Genomic DNA, 22,709 nt, shown 5'->3' on the forward strand with positions numbered 1-22,709 from the left:
TCATCCTCCAGCAGCTGAGCTGTCACTGTGAAGTGAAATTGATAGTATTATTTTATTCTACAGCTGTTGTTTTTTTACCTCAGCTGCTTCCCATAATTCCACAGATGGTAAACATATGTTTATAGCTACACAGGAAAAAAAGAAGTTATATTGGATTCGTCCATCTTAAATTCTTATTTTATGCAGGCAGTCAGAGGCTCAGAACTCTGGGATATTATAGGTTTGTAAATTAATATTTCTACGCGTTAACACTTTGGAAACAGCAGGGTAGCTAATGATATGCTAATGAGCTGACAGTTTTTATTGATCATAATGAAAGTCGACAAGTGCCTTACTTTGCTTTATGCATGCTTGAATATTTTACTAACTTTCTTCAGGGCAGAAATATAATTGGTTGTATTTTTTAATCCTGCTTGAGAGTTGCAGAAATCTTACTTTTTTTTTAATGTTACTCGTTGCAAAACTTGGGATTTTGCCAGTTCGTAAAGAGTACACATCTCTTTCCATATATTTACATGCTCAGCAGGACCTCCCTTTCTTTTTCAGAGCAATTTGTTTCGCTGTTTTAGCATATTAAAAAATAGATCTATTTTCCTTAATGTAAACAGAGATCTGCAGGGAAATAAGAGCGTTAAAAAAGAATTAGCTTTTTTGTATGTGTGTTGGAGCCATGAAAATGTATGTCACAAAAACCACTGGATACTGTTCTGAGTATCATCTTCGCCATTCCAAAAATGTTCTTACTTTAATGGTAGTTAATTAATTGTTTTGTCTCTCCATAAATGAATAGCATTAAAGCACATTCTGGGCCATATTCTTATGCCTATTTTAGATCATAATTCTTCAGTATATGAGAAGAGAAAGGAAGGGTTATGATATTCATAAGTCACTGTGGCCTGTTGCTGGCATTTTCTTATCTATGCTTTTGTTCCCCATCCTTACTTAGAGTGATTATTCCACAAGTCTCCCTGCTGCGTCTGTGGCCTTGCTGGGGAATGAAGTGCTCTATGGTCTAATCAAGGGAATTGAAGTCTCACTCCTTACTACTTGTATTTCTTAACTAGTTATAACTTACCTGCTATGACCAAGCATTTGGAGTTCAGACAACGGAATGGTTTTAGCACAGCAGTGGCGGGAGCAAGTGTGGAGCAGACTTAAGATAGCTTTATCTATTTGCTTTGAAGGGAGTCTCATGAATTACTTCCTTCAAAAAATACACACTGACCCTTCAAGTTTCTTTGTGTGGCCCAAAACCAAGACTTATTTTAGGGCTAGAGAGTACCATTATAATCAGATTAGGAAACTAAAGTAAATGCGACTGAAAGGAGGAAGAGAGTGATACCAGACATCCAGGGAACCCTCACTCTAGGATGGATCTGGTTGTGCTCAGGATCAGAATTATCTGCAAAATTCATTTTATTGCTGGGGAGAACCCTTCTCCCTAAGGCTCCCTCCAAAGAGCTGCAGCAGACATGAGCTTATTAATGCACTGCTGACTAGGTGTTTCATGTCGAAAGATGGTAATTTTCATATCTGCTACAGCAGGCTTTATTGGTCCTGCTGCTGTGTCTGGGGATCGTATAGCAGGTGCTTGAGAAGTATGTTGGTATTTTGACTGCACAGCATCATACCTATACTTGTGCCTCTTTAGTCATTTTGGTCTCGGAGTCATACAGACCAGGGTGAGGTAAATACGGTGCTAAGGGCGGCTGGTCGAGAGCCTGGCATGGGGCATGGCTGCCCTCTGTAGAGGAGCGTGGTGCTGATCTACCGGAGATCTATTGGTGTTGGCGTAGCGTTGCCCGGCATAGGTGTCAGGCGTATCTGCTGGTACCTCTGTGCAGAACCTTTCCCCAGCCCTGGCCTGCGCAGCTGTGTGGCACGCGTTATCTCGGTGGGAGAAGTAGGTTTTAAAGAGGGTGAAAGGCAACGGAGGAAATGAAAATGCAGAAGTGGAAAGCTCATGGAACAGATGAGCCTTTTCACTGAATGTGGGAGGAGTCCACTATTAAAAAGAGACATGAGAAGTGCAATAAACAGGGATTTTGTATTATATCCTCATGGGATGGCCTTGATATGTAGTGCTGCAGGCCTGAATTTAATCTTGTAGCTGGTAATTTGCCTGCACAGATGAAGGCTCTTCAAGCTAGTGAGTCCTGATGCTGAACTGAAGCTTTGGTTGTAATTAGCCAAATGCTTTTAATGATAACATAAATGTGATATCTGCTTGGAAATAGAAAAACCGTGAGGATTTTGACCAGTGACATCTCTCTGTCAAGGCTAAATCCTGTCATCCCTTCACAGAATGGGAACTGAATAACTCCACCCTGTGCCAAAGTGAACACTGGGCATCCTTTGGGGAGCTGTGCATGCCTAATTCTCCTTCTGGCTGTGGTCATAGAAAGATCTCAGCAACCTAGACTTAATGCTGATAGTCCAAGTGTGTTCATATGTGTTGCTGTAATAAGTGTTTGCCTATAACAAAGTCTTTCTATTAAAACAATACAGGAGGAATAGTCCAAGTGTGTTCATATGTGTTACAATAATTATGGCTGTAATAAGTGTTTACCTGTAACAAAGTCTTTCTATTAAAACAATACATCAGCAAAATTTCTGCTTTTTGAAGGTTCCCTTCTGTATTTCACAGAATCACAGAATGGTCAGGGTTGGAAGGGACCTCTGGAGATCATCTAGCCCAACCCCCCTACCAGAGCTTTTGATCGTATTGATTCTGTTTCAGAGGGTTTATAGACTTAGAAGGCATCTGTATTGGTGAATGAAGTTCATATGTTTTTCCATGGTAACATGCTTTCATGTACCCAGAAACTAAGACACAAAAAATAGTTATTTCCTCTTCAGGTTTGTCCTGGTTTCCCCCTTCCTCTGCTGTTCTGTTAAACTGCCTTTATCTCAACCCACGAATTTTGCCTTTTTCTTCCCATTCTCCCCACATCCCGCCTCGAGGGGTGTGTGTGAGCAAACGACCTCATGGACCACAACAAGGTGATAAGTAGTGCAAATCTCTGCAAAAGGCAATTGAGCGGTGGGGCTCTGCAACAAATATATTTGAAGATTTAATATTCGCTTTTAGAAAAAAGGCTGAGGAAAACACGACTTCCCTCTGGATGATGTCTTGTTAGCTGTGCGATATGGTCTGGTGAAACTTTGTAATCTCGTTTACTCTTGGTTGAGCTTTTCGCTGGAGAGGCTTAAGCATTGAAATATATTTTTGTGCTTCACCTTCTAATTTCTCGCTGATGCCTGCTAGCAGGAAAGTATGTAAAATAGCTTTCAGGATGTTCCTTTTCCAGTGACAGTATTACTTCTCATTATTATGATGGTTTCATTATTCTCACAGATGAAAAGGTTAATAAATGTATATACTTCTGCAAGAAAGACAGTGTGATCTGGTTATGTCTATTAATATTTTCAGTTAATATTTGATCATGAAACAGTAAGCAGGAATCGGTGCTTGCTGATTACCCTCTGCTGGTTTAGCAAATGAACATGTAAATGTTAAATGTTACTTACTGTACTTACCAGGCTTCAAGGGCTATCTGAGGCCTATATTTTATTTATGGATGGAGTTCAACGTTTTGAGCAAGTAACTATGTCCTCGGTCGGCAAAATTCACTCTATTGCAATTTAGCTGAGAATGAAACCGTAGTCTTACAAATCAGTAATTTAATTAGATAATAACTGCCATGATGATAAATTTCCTTTCAAATTAAAGAAATTCTTCTGTGTCTCGGAAGAGATAGAGCCATGTCATAACATCTGATTAACAGTCAGGGAAAGTGCAAATAGCAGCACGAGAAATCCCTTGTTTTCCCTTGCTCCTCTCCCTTAGTGCCCGTGACATTATTAAAGCTAGTGGATCTTGTGGGGTTAAGTATGCTACACAGTCAAAGATGGAGCAAGAGCTTTGTACTGAGCTTAAAAGAGCAAACGTGAGCTTCAGCATTTTCTAGGCTATTTGAAGGATTTAGGGTTCTTCAGGACCCAGGTGTGCAGCGATAGCGGGCAACCCGTCGTGTCTGCTGCTTCCGTCAAGGCTATCCTCGCAAGTCGGGGACAGCAGAGGATGCAGCCAGCACTGGACCTTTTGGTCCTCCTCTCTCCTGTCCTGCCCGGTTTGGTTTCCAGGCCTCATACAACCCGCACTGGCGGGCTTTGGCCTCGCAGTCCTGGTTTCTGCCAGTCCTGCATAGGGGATTTTTCCATCTGTTTGGGTTAGAGAGAGGATTTAATCCCGACTGATGGCACGATTACATGAACTGCCTGTTGGGATACAGAGCTAGTAGGCTAAATTAAACCAAACAACTGAAGTGTAGACTCTTACCTCTTGCATGATATGCTTCTCTTTTCATAATGTTTTATTTCACAGTTTTATTTGGCTGAACCACTAAAGAGTGTTGTTGTGTTTTTCTTTTTGTCTTTTGCAAAAGTGTGTTACAGGCTTGAATAATAGATGTTATTTCACTGCTTTTTCACCAGTCTCATCCCATTTTAAGACATTTAAGCAGCTTATATTTGGTGATTGCAAAAGACAAAGCAGTATTATTTCTGCGTTTTATGAAAATTAATACCCAAACACACAGGAAGATAGGAGGAGTTATATTCTGTCCATCTTTAGTTATTTTCGTCATGAGAAGAGTGAGCTGGTCAATGTTTTATACCCACTAAAGAAATCACTTGTGAAACAGCCTGTACAGATCGAAGTGAATGCTTGTGATCTATATTACCAGTTTTCCCTTCTTTTCCAAAGGGTGTTATTCAAGATGTGAAAGTCATCTTTATACCTAATGGATATATAACACAGTGTCCTAATCTGAATCGCAGTAAGTAGCAATTTCTTTGTTGTCTCTGTTTTAAAGTTTTCATACATCTTTGTTTTAAAAATAGTATTTCCTGGTCTGTCATTTTTTGCATGTACTGACTTCCAGAAGGCAAAAATTCTGCGTGAGCCGATTGTATTTTATATGCAGATAAATCAAGTCTGATATGCTGTTGGTTGTTTACAGATTATTGTGTCTTTCCTTCTCTTCCTTTCTGTTTCTTTTTACTCTTCCTTTATTGAGCATGCCCGACCTGCAGTGATTTCTTAAGTCTGGTGCAAGGAATTATGGATTTACAAGAACTCCTGGCAAAAATGACCGCAAAAGTAGGTACCTAAGCTTCTTTGTCAATTACCCATTTCCTCTGTGCTAAGACCAACATGAAGTGTTTATTCCTCTTGCAATTATTCTACGCTTTCATGATAAAGCCATCTTTTTTTCTTTTTTCCTTCTTCTGCCAGTAGCCCTTTCTGCAGTGGACTTATGGATATAGCTTCACGGTTGGCATTTAGGCCTTATACAGTTTCTGTTGTCTGTCTTATTATTTGTAAGATAGTGACAAAATGCCCAGGGTCTGATTTTTTTTTTTTGTCTTTTTTTTTTTTGGTAAGAAGCCTTAGCGTGATTTCCCTTTTCATGCTGAGGGATAAATGCAGAAACAAAGGAGTGAAATCCCTTAACAATTTCCTCACCGTGTGATGCTGTCAGAGGGTGTGTGTTTGCCTGTGGGAAGTCCTGTGAAGTCTTCAGGACTGGCATAGTCTTCTTCCTGGGAATCAAAATGAGGCCCCAAAATGGAAATGCCTGGGAAGCTGCCGGCTGCGCTGATCTTGACATCACCTTTGATCAATGGTTTTTACCAGTGTAAAAGTTATCCCAGCTCCAGGTGGTGTGGTGTGTGCTTAGTTGGGGTTTTTTTTTTGTGGTTTTTTTTTTCTTCATTTTTTGCTCTCTGGTTTGGATTGTGAATGGGATGAATGGGAAGCTGCAGTGGGGTTTTTTCGTTTGGGATTTTAAAGATTTTCTTTAGGCTCTGCTTCCACAATACACAGTCGACCTCTGTGAGCCAAGGCCCTTCTGTGGAGAAGTTTTGGGGTAGAGAGCTGTGTTTTAGAGGTGACTGAACACCTGATGTGTGTTAAAGGGCGATCTGTGAAGGCTTTTTGACGTTAATGTTGGTGAACCATCTGGTCTGTAGTAAAGAGCAATTAATTGTCTCATCTGACACAGCACTTATGCGTTAAATACTTTTAAATTTAAGTGCAACTACAACCAACCTGTAGATGCGTTTAATCTCAATATAGTTACTGAACAGGAATTTCAAAAATAGGATTTGCATAGTAGTGCTACTAGCGTAGAAGCATTATACTTTTTGCTGGGCTGCCTTTAAGTGTTATTTTCCTTCCTAATAGGAAAGGGGAAACTTTGTTTTTGGAGAGTGTGCACATTAGCCTGACAATCCACTTACTCAGCTGACACGCTTTGGACAGGCTGACTCCGAATGCAAAATGTGAAGCTTTTAGTTCAGTTTGCTGCTTGTACTGTGAAAGAGAGGCAATTATTTTGAGCTCTGCTGGTGGTATGAGCAAATTCCAATTATGCACTGTAGTGAGTAACTTGCTTTCTCTGCTGTTAATTGTATTTTTTGCTTGCTAGTACTTTACAAGGGGAAGCAAATAACATGGTATTTGTACTGCAAAGACTCTGTGCTTCCATAAAGTGGTGCTGGGCTAATCCTTCATTGTGAGTTCCTTTTATTGTTATAGCAGTGCATTGACTGTTTCATTACAGTTGTTACAGAAATATTGTTGTCCGGGAAAAGCGCATACAGCAGGAAAGGAAGTTAATTTGGTAGACAAATGCAAGTTGAAAATGGAGGGATTTGAGGGAAGCATTAAGGTTTGCATCTGCCTTTTTGGTCCTAGCCACAACAGCCACAAGCGGCGCTAATGTAGATAACGAGCGTATCATATGAGGATGATGTCTGGCAAGGCAAAGAGCAAGGCTTAGAAGGGCTGTGCAACTGTCCGCGGAGATCCCGTTTAGCCGGGCAGGTGGTCGGAGAACGGCTTGCTAATGTGCATGAGCAATGAATGCCCAGCACCTGGTCCTGCACCAAGAGACGTGGAGAGGGAACAGGACGTTTGGGAGATCTGGACCCCATGGTTCGATGTCCAGTTGTTGCTTTTAGGCTCTGCTATATGTAGGGTTTCAGCTTCTCCCTCAGTCTTTGTTTGGTTACAGCTGTATTACAGCCTTGAATAGACCGGTGAGTGTTGTTTGAAATGAATGTGTATGTGCAGTTTATATAATGTAAAACTATGAAGACAGACCAGGGCTTGTATGGGAACAAAACATCAGGCAAGTGGCTTTAGGCTCCAGTAATTTTGGTAGCAGTGCAAACTATGGAGTCCATAGGCAGGAGGAGAGAGCACCCTCTTGCTTGGGCTTTACCTCAGGGTCCCACGGGACATGGGGGCTGTGTAAGGGGCCCAGCAGAGCATTATCCGTGGCAGATTGTCATGGAATGCTATGTACAGGAGCGTTTGATCATGACCTGTAACAAGCTAACCACCATTGTGTCCTCTTCCTACCTATGCTGTGTAAGGACATAGCTTTTAAAGATGAATAAATGCTTGCTTTTAAAGCCTATTTTGTTTTTGTCGTAATTTGAATTAAATCTGAATCTTTCCAGTGTATGTGTTTAATTGATTTAATTGTGTGTCCTTAAATAGACACCATGGATCAGAGTGTTAGAAATCTGGCTAAAAATGTTAATTTGCTACAGGAGAAAAGGATTGTGTTATATTTCGGTGTTCCCATGCTGCCATGCTGTTAGTTCCCTTTTAAATATAATGGCTAAAATAATTCATGAGACTTTCACAATCTACTGAAATCAGCTGGGGCATCTCCCAGACTGAGTGGAATATAATTTCTTTTTGGCAAATTATAGGCCCACGCGAGGGTTTACTTTGTATTCAGATGTGCTCCTTACGTGAAAACTTCCAGCACAAAACTTTCTCCTAAATCTTTCCCTGGTTGAGGTCAGAAAGGTTAAAGCTTGAGTTTCATTAAAACTAAGAAAAATCAAGTACTTGAATCCATTGATGCACTAGTTAATCTGGTTTGTTTGCATCATGGATTTATATGGCCGTGAATACTTTTATGATTAACAAAATTTTCCATGTAACTTTTGATAGCTTTGTGGGTTTTTTTAAATAATTTTTTTTTGTTAATTTTGCCAGAAACAGTACATTTTTAACAGAAGTCCGTCAACCTTCAGTTACTTGTATGAGCAGAGGAGGAGTAAGGAAAGTGTTAAATAAGTTTTGTGAATAATAGCTAACTGAATATTCCTGAATGTTAAGAACTTAGGATTTGGTTAGTAATATGTGGAAAATGTTTGGGATGATGTGGGCAGCTTCTCCCTCATTAGTTTATTTCTATTCATAACCTAGAAAATGTTTGAAGCTTGAGAATTTTCTCCTGGTGTTTTAAATGTTCAACAAATCCAATTGTGTTTGGCAACATTCGGAAGGATATTTCAGCTAATTTTAAGGAATTCATTGTTTTATTGAGCTCAATAGAAACTTTTCAGTTAAGGCTTGAAGTTTAGAAACAACTACAAAGTTTCTGGTCACTGTGCTACAGCAGGTAACAGTGAGATGTTTCGGAACAGATTCTGTGATACATTCATTGACCTCTGTTTATTGGAGGGTTTGTTGTTGCGTGCCTTCCTTCTGCTGATCTACCTGATTGATCTGCTATGGTTACAGATATGTCTTAGAACAGGAGATAAATGATATTTGAGCAAATTAAACTTACCAAGATAATGCGAATGAGAGGAATGTTAATAAATGGAAAATATTTATTCTCTGAGAGTTTTTTTCTTTTTCTAGGGAATAATTTCTAGGACAAAGGACAATATCAAGTACTGCTATCAAATCTGAGTATTTCTAAAGTCTTTTCTCTCCAAAATTTGTATAGCCTGTTTATATGGGAATGTTCATTTAAAAAAAAAAAAAAACAAACCACAACAAACCACACAACAACCCCCCCCGCCCTCCCCAAACCAAGATACATAAATAAAGTAGAAATGTAAGACAAATCAAAGAGCTTTTGAACAAAACTTTATCTATTTTAGGTACTGTAAATATAATAATTAAATATAATGACCTGAAAAGGATTTCTGCTGAGAAGCAACAGCTCAGTAAGAGGATAGTTTTGCCCCTAAAATGCAAAAAGCAGTTTTGAAGTTACCAGATCATGCTGAGTCTGGGGGAGATGAGTATCTATCCCCTATTATCCCAGAATAACAACTTAAGAAATAAAGAGCTTTTATTCAGTGCTTCCTCTCTTGAGGACTGCAGAGAAAAAAAAAAATCACATAAATTTGCCTAGTATTTCTTTTCTTTTTCTTCCCCCTATATATGTTGCTCTCTTGCTGGCAGGAATGAAAAAGGATACATTAGAATACTTTCATTTAAAGTGGATGGAATTTTAGTGGATGGTGATATATGAAATTCAGGTATATGCCATTATGCAAAAAATACTATAGCACTGTGCATTCTTTTTTTTTTAATAAAATTTGCTACCATTAAAATGTAGCAACCTATAATGTAGGATAATAGCATCGTATTTATAACAGAATAGAGTATGCATTCATCTTGTCTTGCGCCAGATTTAGGTAGCCTTGCTATTTGCAGTGGCTTCAGTGTGATGGCTTATACGCATAAAACAAATGTGTATGTAAAAAAAAAAAAATCAAGACGTTGAGAAACTCTTATCCGACTGGCACCAGGGTAATTTTTACAGCAATGGCAGTTGTGGGGCCTGAAGGATGCACGTATTTACTTCTAAATATTAAGTCTGTAATTATATATTTATTTTTAGTATTAGTAAATAGGAAAGTAATTTTGAGTCCTCTTAGGGCTTGGGTACAAGGTGTGCATAGACGGGGGCGATTCCGCTCTGGAGGATGGCAAGATGGTACCTTGTATGAAGGGGAGGTCTGTGATATGGCTTAGGAGAGGGTGGTTCAAAACATTTCGTCCTTTGCTGCTGCTACATGAATGAGTATTGTCCCCACTTATTATTGCATAGTATCTCATCAGTAAACATAGCAATTGCTAGCGTGCGGATATAGTACTTGGAAAAGATGCATTGGTTTTCTTCTTGATACGCATTTCAGTAGTTGGAATTGAGGAGGTAATGGGAACAGCAAGGAGTGTTAAGAGCTTGCCACCAGCCCAGGGTTTACTCCAGGAACATGGCTCCATTAATCACAGTCTGGGAATATCTTGGACTACACTGAATTAAAATCCTTTCTATCCTCTCTAAATCTCACTTGCTGTTATAAGGTTAAGGCTTTTCTAAAAGTCAGAAAGTGTTAGTCTGGCTGATGCTTCACAATGATGAGATGGGGATGATTAGGAAAAGTCAGTCTACGAGTCTTCATGCTTTTTGACTTGTAATCAGGTTGATGAGCAATTAATTTTTTTTTTTTTTTTTTAAACAATTGTAGTTTGTGTATGTTTGGTAGTACCTGGACATTGCTGAGGGGATCTTAGTGGGTTTGTTACAGTATAAGCAGCAGTTGCTGCAGTCATGAACTGTTGTCAGTTGGCATGGATAGCTTCATGGAAGTCTGAGGAGTAGGCTTAGTTTATACCTGCTGACATCCTGGTTCAGTGTTTCTAAAGTTGTAGTCAAACTTGGTTTGGCTAAAAATAAGTGTACTGCTTTCTCATATGTGCTTTTTTAAATCATGTGTTGGAATTGCACAAATCTCATCAAGTTACTTTCATTTATAGTTAAATTATGCAGAAACAAGACTGAGTCAATTGGAAGACTGTCATTGTGAGAAGACTTGTCAAGTAAATGGATTGATCTATAGAGACAAAGACTCTTGGGTTGAAGATGATCACTGCAGGAATTGCACATGCAAAGTAAGAATATCTAAAGAGTTTAAGGAGTAGGATGTAGTTAAAATGCAAAAATGGCCCTTGAATACATAACGTAAACTGAGAAATATGTTTTTAGTATGCATCTGGTATGAACAATAGGGAGAGAAATGGTAAAATAAATGAAAATTTGACATTGCTTATGTGCAAGCTTCATAAGTAAGATCTGCTTCCCTTTGACAATGCTTTTTTATTTGTTCTAATTATATCTGTAAGGACTCTATGGTTTTGGGGTGAAAGCATGGCATTGTTTGTGTTTAGTTTGGAATTGCTTTCTTTGCAGTATTTTTTCTCAAAAAGGAAGCATTATCTTAATAGTATTCATGGGTGCTTGGTTGCATCTTGCATGGCAACAACATGCAGATTCTGGTTTCGGTGTTTATCACTGAAAAAAAGAGGAGCAGAAGAGAATTAGTATGTAAATCTTGTCTTGTTGAAATTATTTGATAAATATCTGAAGAGAGTCTTTGTTTGCTCAAGAAAATAGAAAACTGATTGTTAAAAATCTCAAAGATGATTGGCACAGCCTACAGAAAGTGGTGCTTATGTTCTTGTAAAGATGGGCCTATGTTTTCCACTTAATGAGCTTTGCTCAGGGAAAGTGAGGTAAAACCAGTAATATGTACCAAAATGGGGTGGTTCGCTTTCAGATGCATTTTGATTCAAATTTGCAGTTGGATAGGATTGAATTTGTTACTGAAGGATAGGTCTGTCATCTACATTGCTATTTTCATTTGCTTAGTTTTGTCTTCTGTATTTTTGTATAAAATACTCACTAATTACAACAGTTGTAGTTGAGTTTTGTCTTAAAAACCTTTGCTTAGAGTGGAGTTGTGGAGTGCCGAAGGATGTCCTGCCCGCCTCTCGATTGTCCTCCTGATGCTCTCCCAGTGCATGTGGAAAGCCAGTGCTGCAAAATATGCAAGGGTAAGTACATCACGTGGAGCTTTTAGTTTCACTCTCTAAGCAGAGTTAAACTCGTTCCAAAAGCAGGCGCATTTTATAATGACTTCCTTAGGTAATTCGGGTAACGTGAGTCACAGTGGCAAACTTGATCTAAGAAGAGAATAAATAATTGTGGAGAAATGAACAAGCATTGCAAATTTCGAAGATTCTCTCTTTGTCTGTGTAAAATTATTCATCTACTTGTTTGGGGCTGGGAAGCTCGTATTTCCTGTTGGTGTTGAGGAGCGTCAAGCCTATGGTCTGAACTTTCTGTAGTGATTAGTAATAAACTGAGCTGTTTATATTTTTGCCTGCCTTTTATTTCGGGTTGGAAGCTTGTTCTTTGAAATAAACATGACAGAATTTCAGACCCGGGGTTACTGTCACTCTGTGGAGCGATAGTTTGCCGTAATTAGTTTCAAAATAAATTCATGAGAAGAAAGAAAAAGTAAATTTTGTGATCAGTGTTATTGTCAGCTTTCCGTGCCTTCTGTAAATGAAAGCTGTAGCTTTCCTGGAAGGAATATTCAATATCTGTTGCCTTAGTAGTAGTACAAGGGACAAAGACATTTTATATATGGAAATTTTAGCTGAATACTGATGCCAGTATTACCTTAAGAAGCACAAATTATCTTATGCCCCCTCTGTTCTTGGAGACTAGTAAACTTCACCATGCGTTTTTCAATAATTCATTAAGACAAGGATGTTGAATTATTTTCAGATCCATTAGGAAAATAATAACACTTTTTTAAGCATTCTGTCAACTTTTTTCAGTCACTGAATTCATTAGTCCCGTGCACAAATGTCCTTTACCTGTGATCTTGCACCCGTTCTTGTTTACTCATGTCATCTCATCTCTCTCAGCTATGCGTCTGCATGAGTATTCAGCTCACTGAAAGACGCTTATGAAAAGAGTAGTTGGGTGGTAAAGCGGCTATGCTGGCTTGCATTTTTTGTCTCAAAATATTTTTATTTGTAACGTTGAGAGTCCAGAAAGTTCTTTCATGAAGCTGGCTGCTTCTCTTAACGCTCCTTCGCCGACGTGCATGTATGCACAATGCTCAAAATCCGACACAAAGGAATTTGCAAGGCACAAAATTGTAGATTCGACGTAAATCCCCATAAGTAAACTGTGTTCCCGTTGTTTGTAACGGAAAGATGAACAGTCAAAGTTGCCTTTTGTCAGTGATTGGCACAAACTTGACTCGTTATTCTGACAAGAACTCAGCGTGTCAGTCAATGGGAAGAGATGTATGGAAGTTGATTGAAATTGATTGTAAATGCCAGCTCCTTGACAGAATGATGTGCTAGGGCCACAGTCAGTCATTTTTTGGGTAGAGAGAAGTAATTGCTGAGGCTTTCCGAAGAGCTGCACTGCAGGTGTTAATTTCCCCGTGCTTTTCCTATTTAGCGCTGATAGAATCATCAGTTGTAATTTGCTGTCTCTAGGGATTATTGAATGGTTGGATTATTGAACAGTGTCCTGTCTTAGCTGAGGGTTAACGAACAAAGCAGCTCTAATGTCTCATATGTTAAGGGTTTTAAAAATTGAGGCGGTTCTGCTTTGATCCCTGCCATCTTGTGTTAGCCTTCCAACTAATATTTGACAGAAGACTATAATTTTGTTTAAAATCTCGTCATTTTTCTGAATTGTACATTAACTTGCTTTCTAGCGTGCCCATTCTTTTGTTAAAAGCAGTCACATCAGGAGAACAGACAGAAAGGAAAAGGAAATTTCTCTAATTCTTCTCCTAAAAATAGTTACTGGGATTCCTAATTTTAAACCAAGCTTCCCGACGTGACGTTTTCCTCATAAGTGAGATCACAACAACTCAGGCGTAAAAACTGGGGCAGCTTTAGAGAACTGAAGAAAACTAGGATACCACAAGGAAGAAGTCTGGTTTTCAAATGCATTGGTGATGAAAATCTTGTGTGGTGGGTTTCTGAAAATCTTGTGTGATGGGTTTTTTTTTGTTGTTGTTGGTTTTTTTTGGTTTTTTTTTTTTTTTTTTTTAGAGAAATGAGTGTTTTCAAGAGTAAAGATTGAAAGTCCTACAAGTCCTTAGGAGCAAATTTACACCTGAAAGTTCTAGCAGTCCTTTATGTTTAAAATTTAGGAATCAAACTGGCCATGACAGTTGCTGCTATGGACCACTCCTATTGGTATTGCCCATAATGGGTACAGACATGCACCTCTAAGTGCTTGCTTCCCTTACCTTGCTCTTCAGGAGAGAAATTGGGGTAAAACAGTTACCGGACAGTCTGTGTCTACTTCTTTTTTTTTTTTTTTTTAAAGAACCAAGTACTTTGAACGCTTGCACTGTGCGTGTGCCTTGACTCAGGAAACGTTTAAAGCTTTGTTCGCATTGCGACGTAGGATTCGTAGCTTTTAGTTCTCCTTTCAGTGTCATAGGTCAGGCTGGTACTGGTCAAGTGCAGAGGGAACTGAAACACCCCAACAAGTTGTTGTTTTATCTGTGTTTAGCATTGATCTTGTTAGTAGCGTAGAGTGCCTTTACGATGCATACTTGATTTGTTTAAGATCGCAGTAGTCCAACTGTTCTCTTTAATGAACAGATTTACTATCGTCCTCTGGAATTGAAATTTAGACAGCTCGTTCCGAGAGGACTGTGATAGTTATGGTAATACTTGACTGAGCTGTGTGCTACTGTGGCTTTGCTGGAGGTTACCTTCTTCATGGTGGCAGTAGTCCTAAGCTAAGCTAGTTATCTCTGTCTTGAAATGAATGAGGAGCGCTCTCGTGTGTTGGTTTAGTTGTGAAGCTGGTTACCTTTAGCAAAACTTCAGACATGAGTTTTTTCAGTAGGAGCTTTCAGTTGCCTGGGAAATCTGCTTATTTCATGTGTGTTTTGAGAATGTTTTTCTGAAATAGATTTTTACAGTTTGTTGATTCAGTAGAGTCATTTGTAGCATCTAATCCATTTTTGCAGTGCTCAAACAAGCTGAAGAGGTCACCTTTGTGTCCACAAAATATTTGAAGGTTAAATTGAAATCTGTGCTTATATTGTTCTCTTGATGAACAGTACACTAATAAATGTCTTTAGTTCTTGAAGTGAGTAATGAAGACCTCTAGTAACACTAATGCTGTAGCTAATGTACAGAATGTCAGTAATGAAAATATTTTCCATCGAATACTAGTGAATTTGGTTCAGTACGTATGTCTTATGCTCATATTCCTCCTCTTTAGTTTGGGTAAAGGTGCTGCTTGCTCTTAAAATGAATTTATTGTTAGCTACTTTGGTTGTGATTATGTATAATACCGACTTATGATGAAAGCAAAATTCCTCATATTTTTAACATATCCGTATTTTTTTGGTGTATGTAAATACTGTTTTTACTTATTGTGTCATGCCTTGTGTTTGTTTCCTGATTAAATACTGATTTTATTTATTTATTTTTAATCTTCTGCCTTCTCTCTCACATTACAGCAAAGTGTATCTATGGAGGCAAAGTGCTAGCAGAAGGTCAACGAGTGTTAACCAAGAGCTGCAGGGAATGTCGAGTAAGTTTCAGTTGTACAAACTTCTCCTGATTTTAAATGTATGTGTGGTGTTCAAAAGTGACAGTGATAAGTTAGTGCATTTCTTTAGGCTTCCTTCATGCAAATGTGATATCTGTTGCCTTAAAGGGAGATCTTGAAGACAGTGAAAGCCACAAATAGGAAAACAAGGCAGGAATATGAGCCTTGCAGGGTAATAAAAAAATAGGGCAAAATGGCTTGGAGGGATGTTTTTTCTTTTTTTATCTCTGCTTTCATGAGCTCTAGAAAAAGACCATGGCATCTTGAGCCACTTCCTAATTTCAGCCAAATTGCTAAAATTTGAAGCAACCTGGCTTTTATTGTTTGAGTTACTCTAAATTTACCCTAGTATCATTTCAACTATACGTAGCCCCGCTAATAATTGAAAGAAATTACCAAGTATTGGACTGGACCAGGGTCTGTCTTGGCAAGTTCATAACACTTAATCAACTATAGTCAGTATTTCAGAACACAGGTAAACGGAGGCTGTGTTTGATAGGAACATTCAGGGAGTGTTAGTGAATATGAGTGCTACATGGTGTGCAAGTGTGGCAGAAAGCAGTTGTTGTCGAGACTAGGAAAATAAGAGAGTTGTAGGAGATGATTATAAAAGACCCATTGCTCTGCTGAAACACGTATTTGTTGTGAGTATGTGTGTGCTTTAAATATGATTTATCACTTCACAAAGGCACAGCTATTTTAAACACGTTTGCTCTCGCATATAGTTTTCAAGTATTTTTGTTTTTACATCTTGTTGAGTTTGTAGAGGGGGAAGGGTGATAAATGGAAGGCTTACAAATGTTATTGACAGATCGGTATGCTAGAACAATTATGAAAAACATTTGGAAAAGATTACAATGATCTGGTTATTGTTGTGCTTGTAGCTGAGTGTACAGAGTAGCAATTTTATATTCACTAATGGAAATGGACAATAACTGGTTGCAGATGTTGTGAAAGCAGCTTGTTATGCAGAATTACTTTGCTGTTGTTAGTGTTTAGCTGTATAGGGGTGCTCAGCATTGTGTACACAAATACATGGGCAAGGTCGTTGCCTTGAAGACAGACTAAGGTGCCTGTTATTTATAATATGACATAGAATGTTTATTTGGGAGGGAAAGTGCCTGTATGAAATAAGGTGAGAACAGGAGGATTTTCACATTAAAGTGAAACCAGAGAGAGTGATCTGAATTATGGCAGTGGAACTCCTCTGTGCTATAAATAAGAGCGTTGTATTATCATACTTATAACAATGAATACGTTCACAAAGATTAAAAGCAAATACTGACCATCAGATATCTGTCATATTAGAAATGACTAAAATAATAGTGAAAAAAGCTTTTGCATTTTACTTCTTGTTAGGGGAAAATGATATGACAATGCGAATTGCAGTAACATTGCATTTTATATTATTTACATCTTAATGGAAAGTATTGATAAGTACTTGAAACAGCATATGTGAATGCAATATCATGGGGGAAAAAAAAAGTCCATGTTGCAAACACAAAAAAGGGTATTTCCACAGCTGTGTTTCAGGAAGACAATGAACCTCACTGGCAAAGCTTGTCCTCTAACTTGAGAGAGTTTTTATGTGGGTGCTTACCTCTACTTCTGTGAGATGATGTGTCTCCAGACAGGAAGTTCATTTACTGTGTCTTCAGCCGACCTTTTAAAAGGTGTAAGCAAAACACCTACTTACTGCCTCAATGAAGAATGCTTACTAGATGAATGTTGAATGGTGACGAGTCAAATTGTGACGGTAGTCATCTTTTTCTATCTAATGTGAGCCTAGTGGTAGACAGTGTTGTATGAACAAAGGAAGGGCTTTGTATTAGGGGAAGGACAATAAAAAATTTAATATGGTTTAATTTTCTAGACTTGAAAAACAGACATCCAGTTTGAAAAGCTGCTGATCCGTGAAGGAATACAATGGAGAGTATGCATCAACAGTCAATTTATTAGCGTTGGTAAAGATGACTTAAAAATCTTGGGGAGCAGCTCTTGTGTCTGTAAAGGGGGATGTATTTGTAGGTGGGGTAATGTCAAAAAGATAAAGTTGAAATGTCACATTTCAATTGTTATTTGAAGATAGTTATTCTTTGCATAGGTACAGATCCAGGCTTAAGAGGCTCTTATCTTTTATATTTTTTCCATCTAACAAAAATTATAATAATACTGATGGATCCAGATAGAGCAATGATTTTCTTTATTGGGCTGTGAGCAGGTTTTTTTATTTCTGAAAACTAACCCAGACTAAAAATGTATTTATGATGCACATCCTCTTAACCACGAGCACAGATGTTACTGATGGACAGCCATTCCCAGCTGGAATCCTGCCCACAAACACTCTCTAGGCTAATCTACAATGGCAAAATGACAAAACTAAGTGCACAGGTGTTTCTCAGAATTGCAGAATGGTTCAGGTTGGAAGGGGCCTCTGGAGGTCATCTTGTCCAACTCCTCTGCTTGAGCAGGGTCACTTAGAGCCAGTTGCCCATGTCCAGATGGCTTTTGAATATCTCCAAGGATGGAGATTCCACAATCTCTCTTGGCAACCTATGCTAGTGCTTGGTCTCCCTCACGCTGAAAAAATGTTTCCTGATGTTCAGACAAAAGCTCCTGAGTACTGATTTGTAATCATTGTCTCTGGTCCTGTCACTGGGAACCACTGAAAAGAGCCTGGCTCCATCCTCTTTGCACCCTCCCTTTAGGTATTTATGTGTATTGGTAAGGTCTCCCTGGAGCCTTCTCTTCTCTAGGCGAAACAGTCCCACCTCTTTCAGCTTTTCCTCATATGTGACATGCTTCAGTCCCTTACTTATCCTTGTGACCCTTAGCTTGTCCCTCTCCAGTTGTTCCATCTCCCTTGTACTGGGGAGGCCAGAACTGGACCCAGCGCTCCAAGTGTGGCCTCACCAGCGCTGAGCAGAGGGGAAGGGTCATCTCCCTTGACCTGCTGGCAATACTTTGCCTAATGCAGCCCAAGTTACCATTAGCTTTTTTTTTTTTGCCACAAGAGTACATGGCTGATGTACGTGGTGTATGTCAGGACTTTCAGGTCCTTTTCTGCAAAGCTGCTTTCTCGCAGGGTGACTCCATCGCGCACTGACACATGGGGTTGTTCCTCCCCAGGTGCAAGACTTTGAGCTTCTCCATCTTAAATGTCTTGAGGTTCCTGTCGGCGCATTTCTCCAGCCTGCTGAAGTCCTCTAAAAATGCAAGTGTGTGTGTGCTTTGGAAAACTGCACCTTTCTGCATAAAAAAGTGGGGTTTTTTTTTGGCTTGTGGGTTTCACCAATGTGGTGTCGTAGCTCTTCTGAAGTCAATGGAAAGAATTCTATAACTGTTGTTGGATTGGGACTTTTATTGCTTGTCAGCTGACTTATGGGTTAATGCCTGTGAATGACATGATACCTCTTCATAACTGGATGACGTGTTTGACAGCAAAGGGTATAAGAATAAATTCCTCTTCATTAACGCTGGGAGCAGGCAGGCAGGGAGTGCCATACAAATACTAGAAAGATGGACGGGGCTCCAATGACTTTCAGGAAGGTTGACTAATAAGGTTTTCGTAAAGATAAGGAACAATGTGGTTCTTAGAGTGACAGCTAAGGACACTATTTAGAACTTTCTCCTGAAAGGCTGATCAACAACAGCTAAAACAAGGGGGGAAACCCCCAAACAACAGCAACAAAAACCCAAATAACCTTATCTGAAATCTTGCTATTATTTTCCAAAGCGGGTCATCTGAGACAGGCTGTTTGTGGTTCAGATTTTCACTGCATGTCACTGATTAGGCTTATAGCCAATTCCTTTTTATGTACTTACCTTTGTAATTACAAGAAATTTAATTATCTTGTTGTAAATTTTTGACTCCAGATCTCATTCTTAGTGGATTGTATGTCACAGTAGGAGCTTGACCTATTTATTCCAGAAGAATGTCTTTTTGACATTTATTTCTGTCCAGATTCTCTGACTACGTATGTGAAGTGAGTATTACAAAGTTAGTAATTTTTCTAAGGCTGCCTGAAGCAATAATTCTGAAGTGTGAACTATTCTCACTTATCTCAGTGGATAAAATCTGAAATCTAATGATGATAATTCTTGTAATTGAATCTGTACTAGTTTATAACAAATTGACTTTAATCCAAAGAATACTCAACATGGAAACATTTTAATTGTTTTAAAGCTTAATTAGAAATATGTTCGATTTGTTTTCCCAAGATGCAAATTCTGCAGAAAATGGAAAACTTTAGGGAAATAAAATCTTATTCTCATTAAATGAATAGAATTCTCAATTTGTGGGTTTTTTATCTCCTTATGATTCACTAAAGAAGGCGTGAGCTTGGATTGAATTTGTCTTTAGCTTTTTGACCCATCCTGATCACTGATTTAACTTTCATGCAGTTTCTTGATTTCTTGCCATCTTTTTGAACAGATTTATTGTCAGTCAAAGCTTTTTGTCCATATGCTGACATACTGTACCCTTTCTGCTGCAGTTGTCTTGTCTGAACTTGAATAAGCGATGAGTTATAGCCAGAGCTTTTCCAGCTGGTAGTTTGATAACATGATAGTGAATGACGGCTCAGTGTGTCTGGTTCTTTTATCACCTTTGCTGCTGTAGTTGCACAGGCAACCGTGGGGGATTCCTCCCTTTCACTTACGGAAGTGAGATCAGAAGGAGACCTAATACCTCTGTTAACTTCACTGTTCTTGTGGGGGCACTTGCTTCAATGATGCCTGCTGTATGTGATACTGTAGGGAGCTGCTTTTTTTTTTTTTTTAAAAAAAAAAAAAAAAAGAAAGAAAACCTGATATCTGTGGTTTATTTTCTTTAATTTTTTGTGACAGCAACTGATGCAGCTTGCCAGTAAAGACAATTGGGAAGTGAGAAAAATGGCTTGGCAATTGGATTGCAATCTCAAGGGCAGTGACTAGCTGTGATTGTAGAACAGTCAGTTTGTACTCCCTAGGTCCGCTGCACTTAGGAACTGTAAGTCCTGCTGGCTGCCGGTCACCTTGTGCATCATTTGCACCTTATAGACTCTGCAGGTGTTTCTGTGCATGTAACTGCGCAGGGCAGCCTGATGCTGTCACAGCTAATTCTGGAGCCTCAAGCAACGTAGCCGAATCAGTGTGGCGTGGCTGGTGAGGCTGATTGCCAGCAAAGAGTTTTACCTGTACTGGTTCTGGCACCCGAGCTAGTCTTTTGGCATGGGGTGTGGTACAGGGTCTTGTAGATATGAAAGCAACCTTCTGGCTAGCAAGGGTGTCTCTCTATAGGGGTGTTTCATCACACAGGGTAGACACGTAGATATTACCAATATGCTCTGTTCAAAGTCACCTATTTGATCCCCCAGATTATGAGAACGGTGGCTTTAATAACATATTTTGTCATTTTTTGGTAGTAGTTTTCCTCTGCTTTCATAGCCCGAGATGTGGTTGGATCATACTTTTAAACTTTTCTCTGCAATTAGGATAGCTAGAAAATGTAATTTATTTCTTTGAAAGAAGCAGAAATTCTTGTTCCATCTTTTCATTCCACCATCTGCCACCAGGCATCACGAAAAATATTTTGGGGGGAGTGGGGAGTAGATTCATATTAAAGAGATGTATCAGTAATATAGCAGGCTGCTTGCTTTCTTAGTGGAGTTTCACAGCCCTTTGGAAAATGGGATTACTGAGGTGTGGACAGTCCTGTGGGATAGTTATTGTAGCTCCTACTGAGCAAAAATCCTGCTTGTTAATCTCTGCTCCACTTGCCGGTTTGCAGTGATGGCATAGGTGCAGAAGGGATGCTGAAGAAATAAATTATGGTATGGGGAAGGCTGGAGGGGATAAGGGAAAAGAGGAGGGCTATTTTGGGACAAGATGTTAAGAAACAACTAACTGAAGAGCAGGACAGCTCTTTGGTCTGGAGATATGGTGAAGCTGATTTCCTGGATGGGAAGTCGACGGAGTAAAAATTTGATGTACAATCTCCCCAGAAAGGATCTGTCTGTATTATTTTAGAAAACTTTTACCAGCAACTAGATGTCCGATGCACAGTCTTACTCTGAATCTAGCAGAAATCAAAATCATATAAATATCTTGACCTTGATTTACATTTTATACAGCGATTTCTATATGGATACTTCAAGATGGGATTTCTGCTTTGCCGTACCTTTGAAGGATTTAAATTTTGTAAATTAGGTGATCAGTAATTCTAAAGAACAGACCCTTTTAATTGGACACAGCAGAGCAACACATGACACTTGAAACTGTTGGTCTTCTATCTGCTGTATGTGTTTGAGTTGAATAACTTATCTGTGAGTTATGTAGGATATGTAAGAGGAGTAAAAGTCAGGCTTGCATAAAGCAGGAAGACTGTCTTTAACAAAAACCTGGAGTGAAACTCTTTAATTCCTTCAAATACTTGGAGGGAAAGTAACTATACTTGGAGACAATGTATTTGGAAAAAACTGCTATAGAATTTTGAGCTTAAATGCCTTTTTTTTTAAAAAAATTTATTTATTTACCTTCAACTCTGGGTGTAGAAATGTCCAAGTAGATTACATTTTATTCAGTGTTATGGTGTAAAGAATGAATTTAACTTGCTGCCTGCTAGTTTATCAGTGCTTTGACTGGAGATTACTAGAGTTATAGATTGAAAATTACATGATCCTTGCCATTTCACGTTTTCATCAAAGTAATTTTAAAAAATATTGTTTATTTTCAGAATGGAGTTTTAGTAAAAGTAACAGAGACTTGTCCACCATTGAACTGCTCAGAAAAAGATCACGTTCTTCCAGAGAACCAGTGTTGCAGTGTTTGTAGAGGTAAGTTGGAGACTATGCATGCTTGGATGGAATATAAGTTGCTGATTCAACAGGGGGATACACTGAAAGGAACAATTCCTTTTTAATGAGATACTAGGTATACCTCTATAAACCTGAGTCCATAATTAGCCTTCATATAAAACCAGTCTTTGATATTCCTTTGGGTAGAAGACTTAGCAGATACAAAGCTGTAATTGCTCTGAATTAGAGAGGGGAGGGAGAAAAGGAAGAGTTAGGGGAGAAAGGGCCCAGTATCTCTTAAGAATTCCCATTAGGAAGAAGTTATGTTTGAAAAAGAGATGTTTTATGTTGCTTAAACTTGCAACTGCACTGAACATACAGGGGTTTGGAAATGTTTTTTTAAGCTCTCTATTTTAAAACTACAATAGTAGTAACATTAAGATTCCAGTGTGATGGATATTTTCAGGTTGATTTAGATCTGAGCGCTCTCGGGTCTAATTTATTAATTAAGTTGGAGAGGTACAGAATAAAAATGAAAAAATAGCCCTAGATCCCAGAAGCCAATTTATCCTCTTTCCAGTGGGGTGTTGAGATGCAGGTTCCTCTGGCTTGTTCCCTTTCAGCCCTAGGGCATCCTGGCTGCATG

At 38.8% G+C, this 22,709-nt stretch overlaps 1 protein-coding gene across 1 annotated transcript in view; it reads left to right on the top strand.

The window, feature by feature from the left end:
• Positions 1 to 22,709, top strand: part of NELL1 (NEL-like 1 (chicken)) — a 295,750-nt gene that overhangs the window by 59,310 nt on the left and 213,731 nt on the right. Inside the window, exons 6-11 of the mRNA XM_009886260.1 lie at positions 4,769 to 4,841; positions 5,082 to 5,164; positions 10,652 to 10,786; positions 11,626 to 11,728; positions 15,196 to 15,269; positions 22,003 to 22,102. Coding sequence (XP_009884562.1) covers positions 4,769 to 4,841; positions 5,082 to 5,164; positions 10,652 to 10,786; positions 11,626 to 11,728; positions 15,196 to 15,269; positions 22,003 to 22,102 — 568 coding nt within the window. The remainder of the gene's footprint in view (positions 1 to 4,768; positions 4,842 to 5,081; positions 5,165 to 10,651; positions 10,787 to 11,625; positions 11,729 to 15,195; positions 15,270 to 22,002; positions 22,103 to 22,709) is intronic.

This window comes from Charadrius vociferus, unplaced genomic scaffold, assembly GCF_000708025.1.
Source record: "Charadrius vociferus isolate BGI_N301 unplaced genomic scaffold, ASM70802v2 scaffold115, whole genome shotgun sequence".
NCBI classification, from domain to species: Eukaryota; Metazoa; Chordata; class Aves; order Charadriiformes; family Charadriidae; genus Charadrius; species Charadrius vociferus.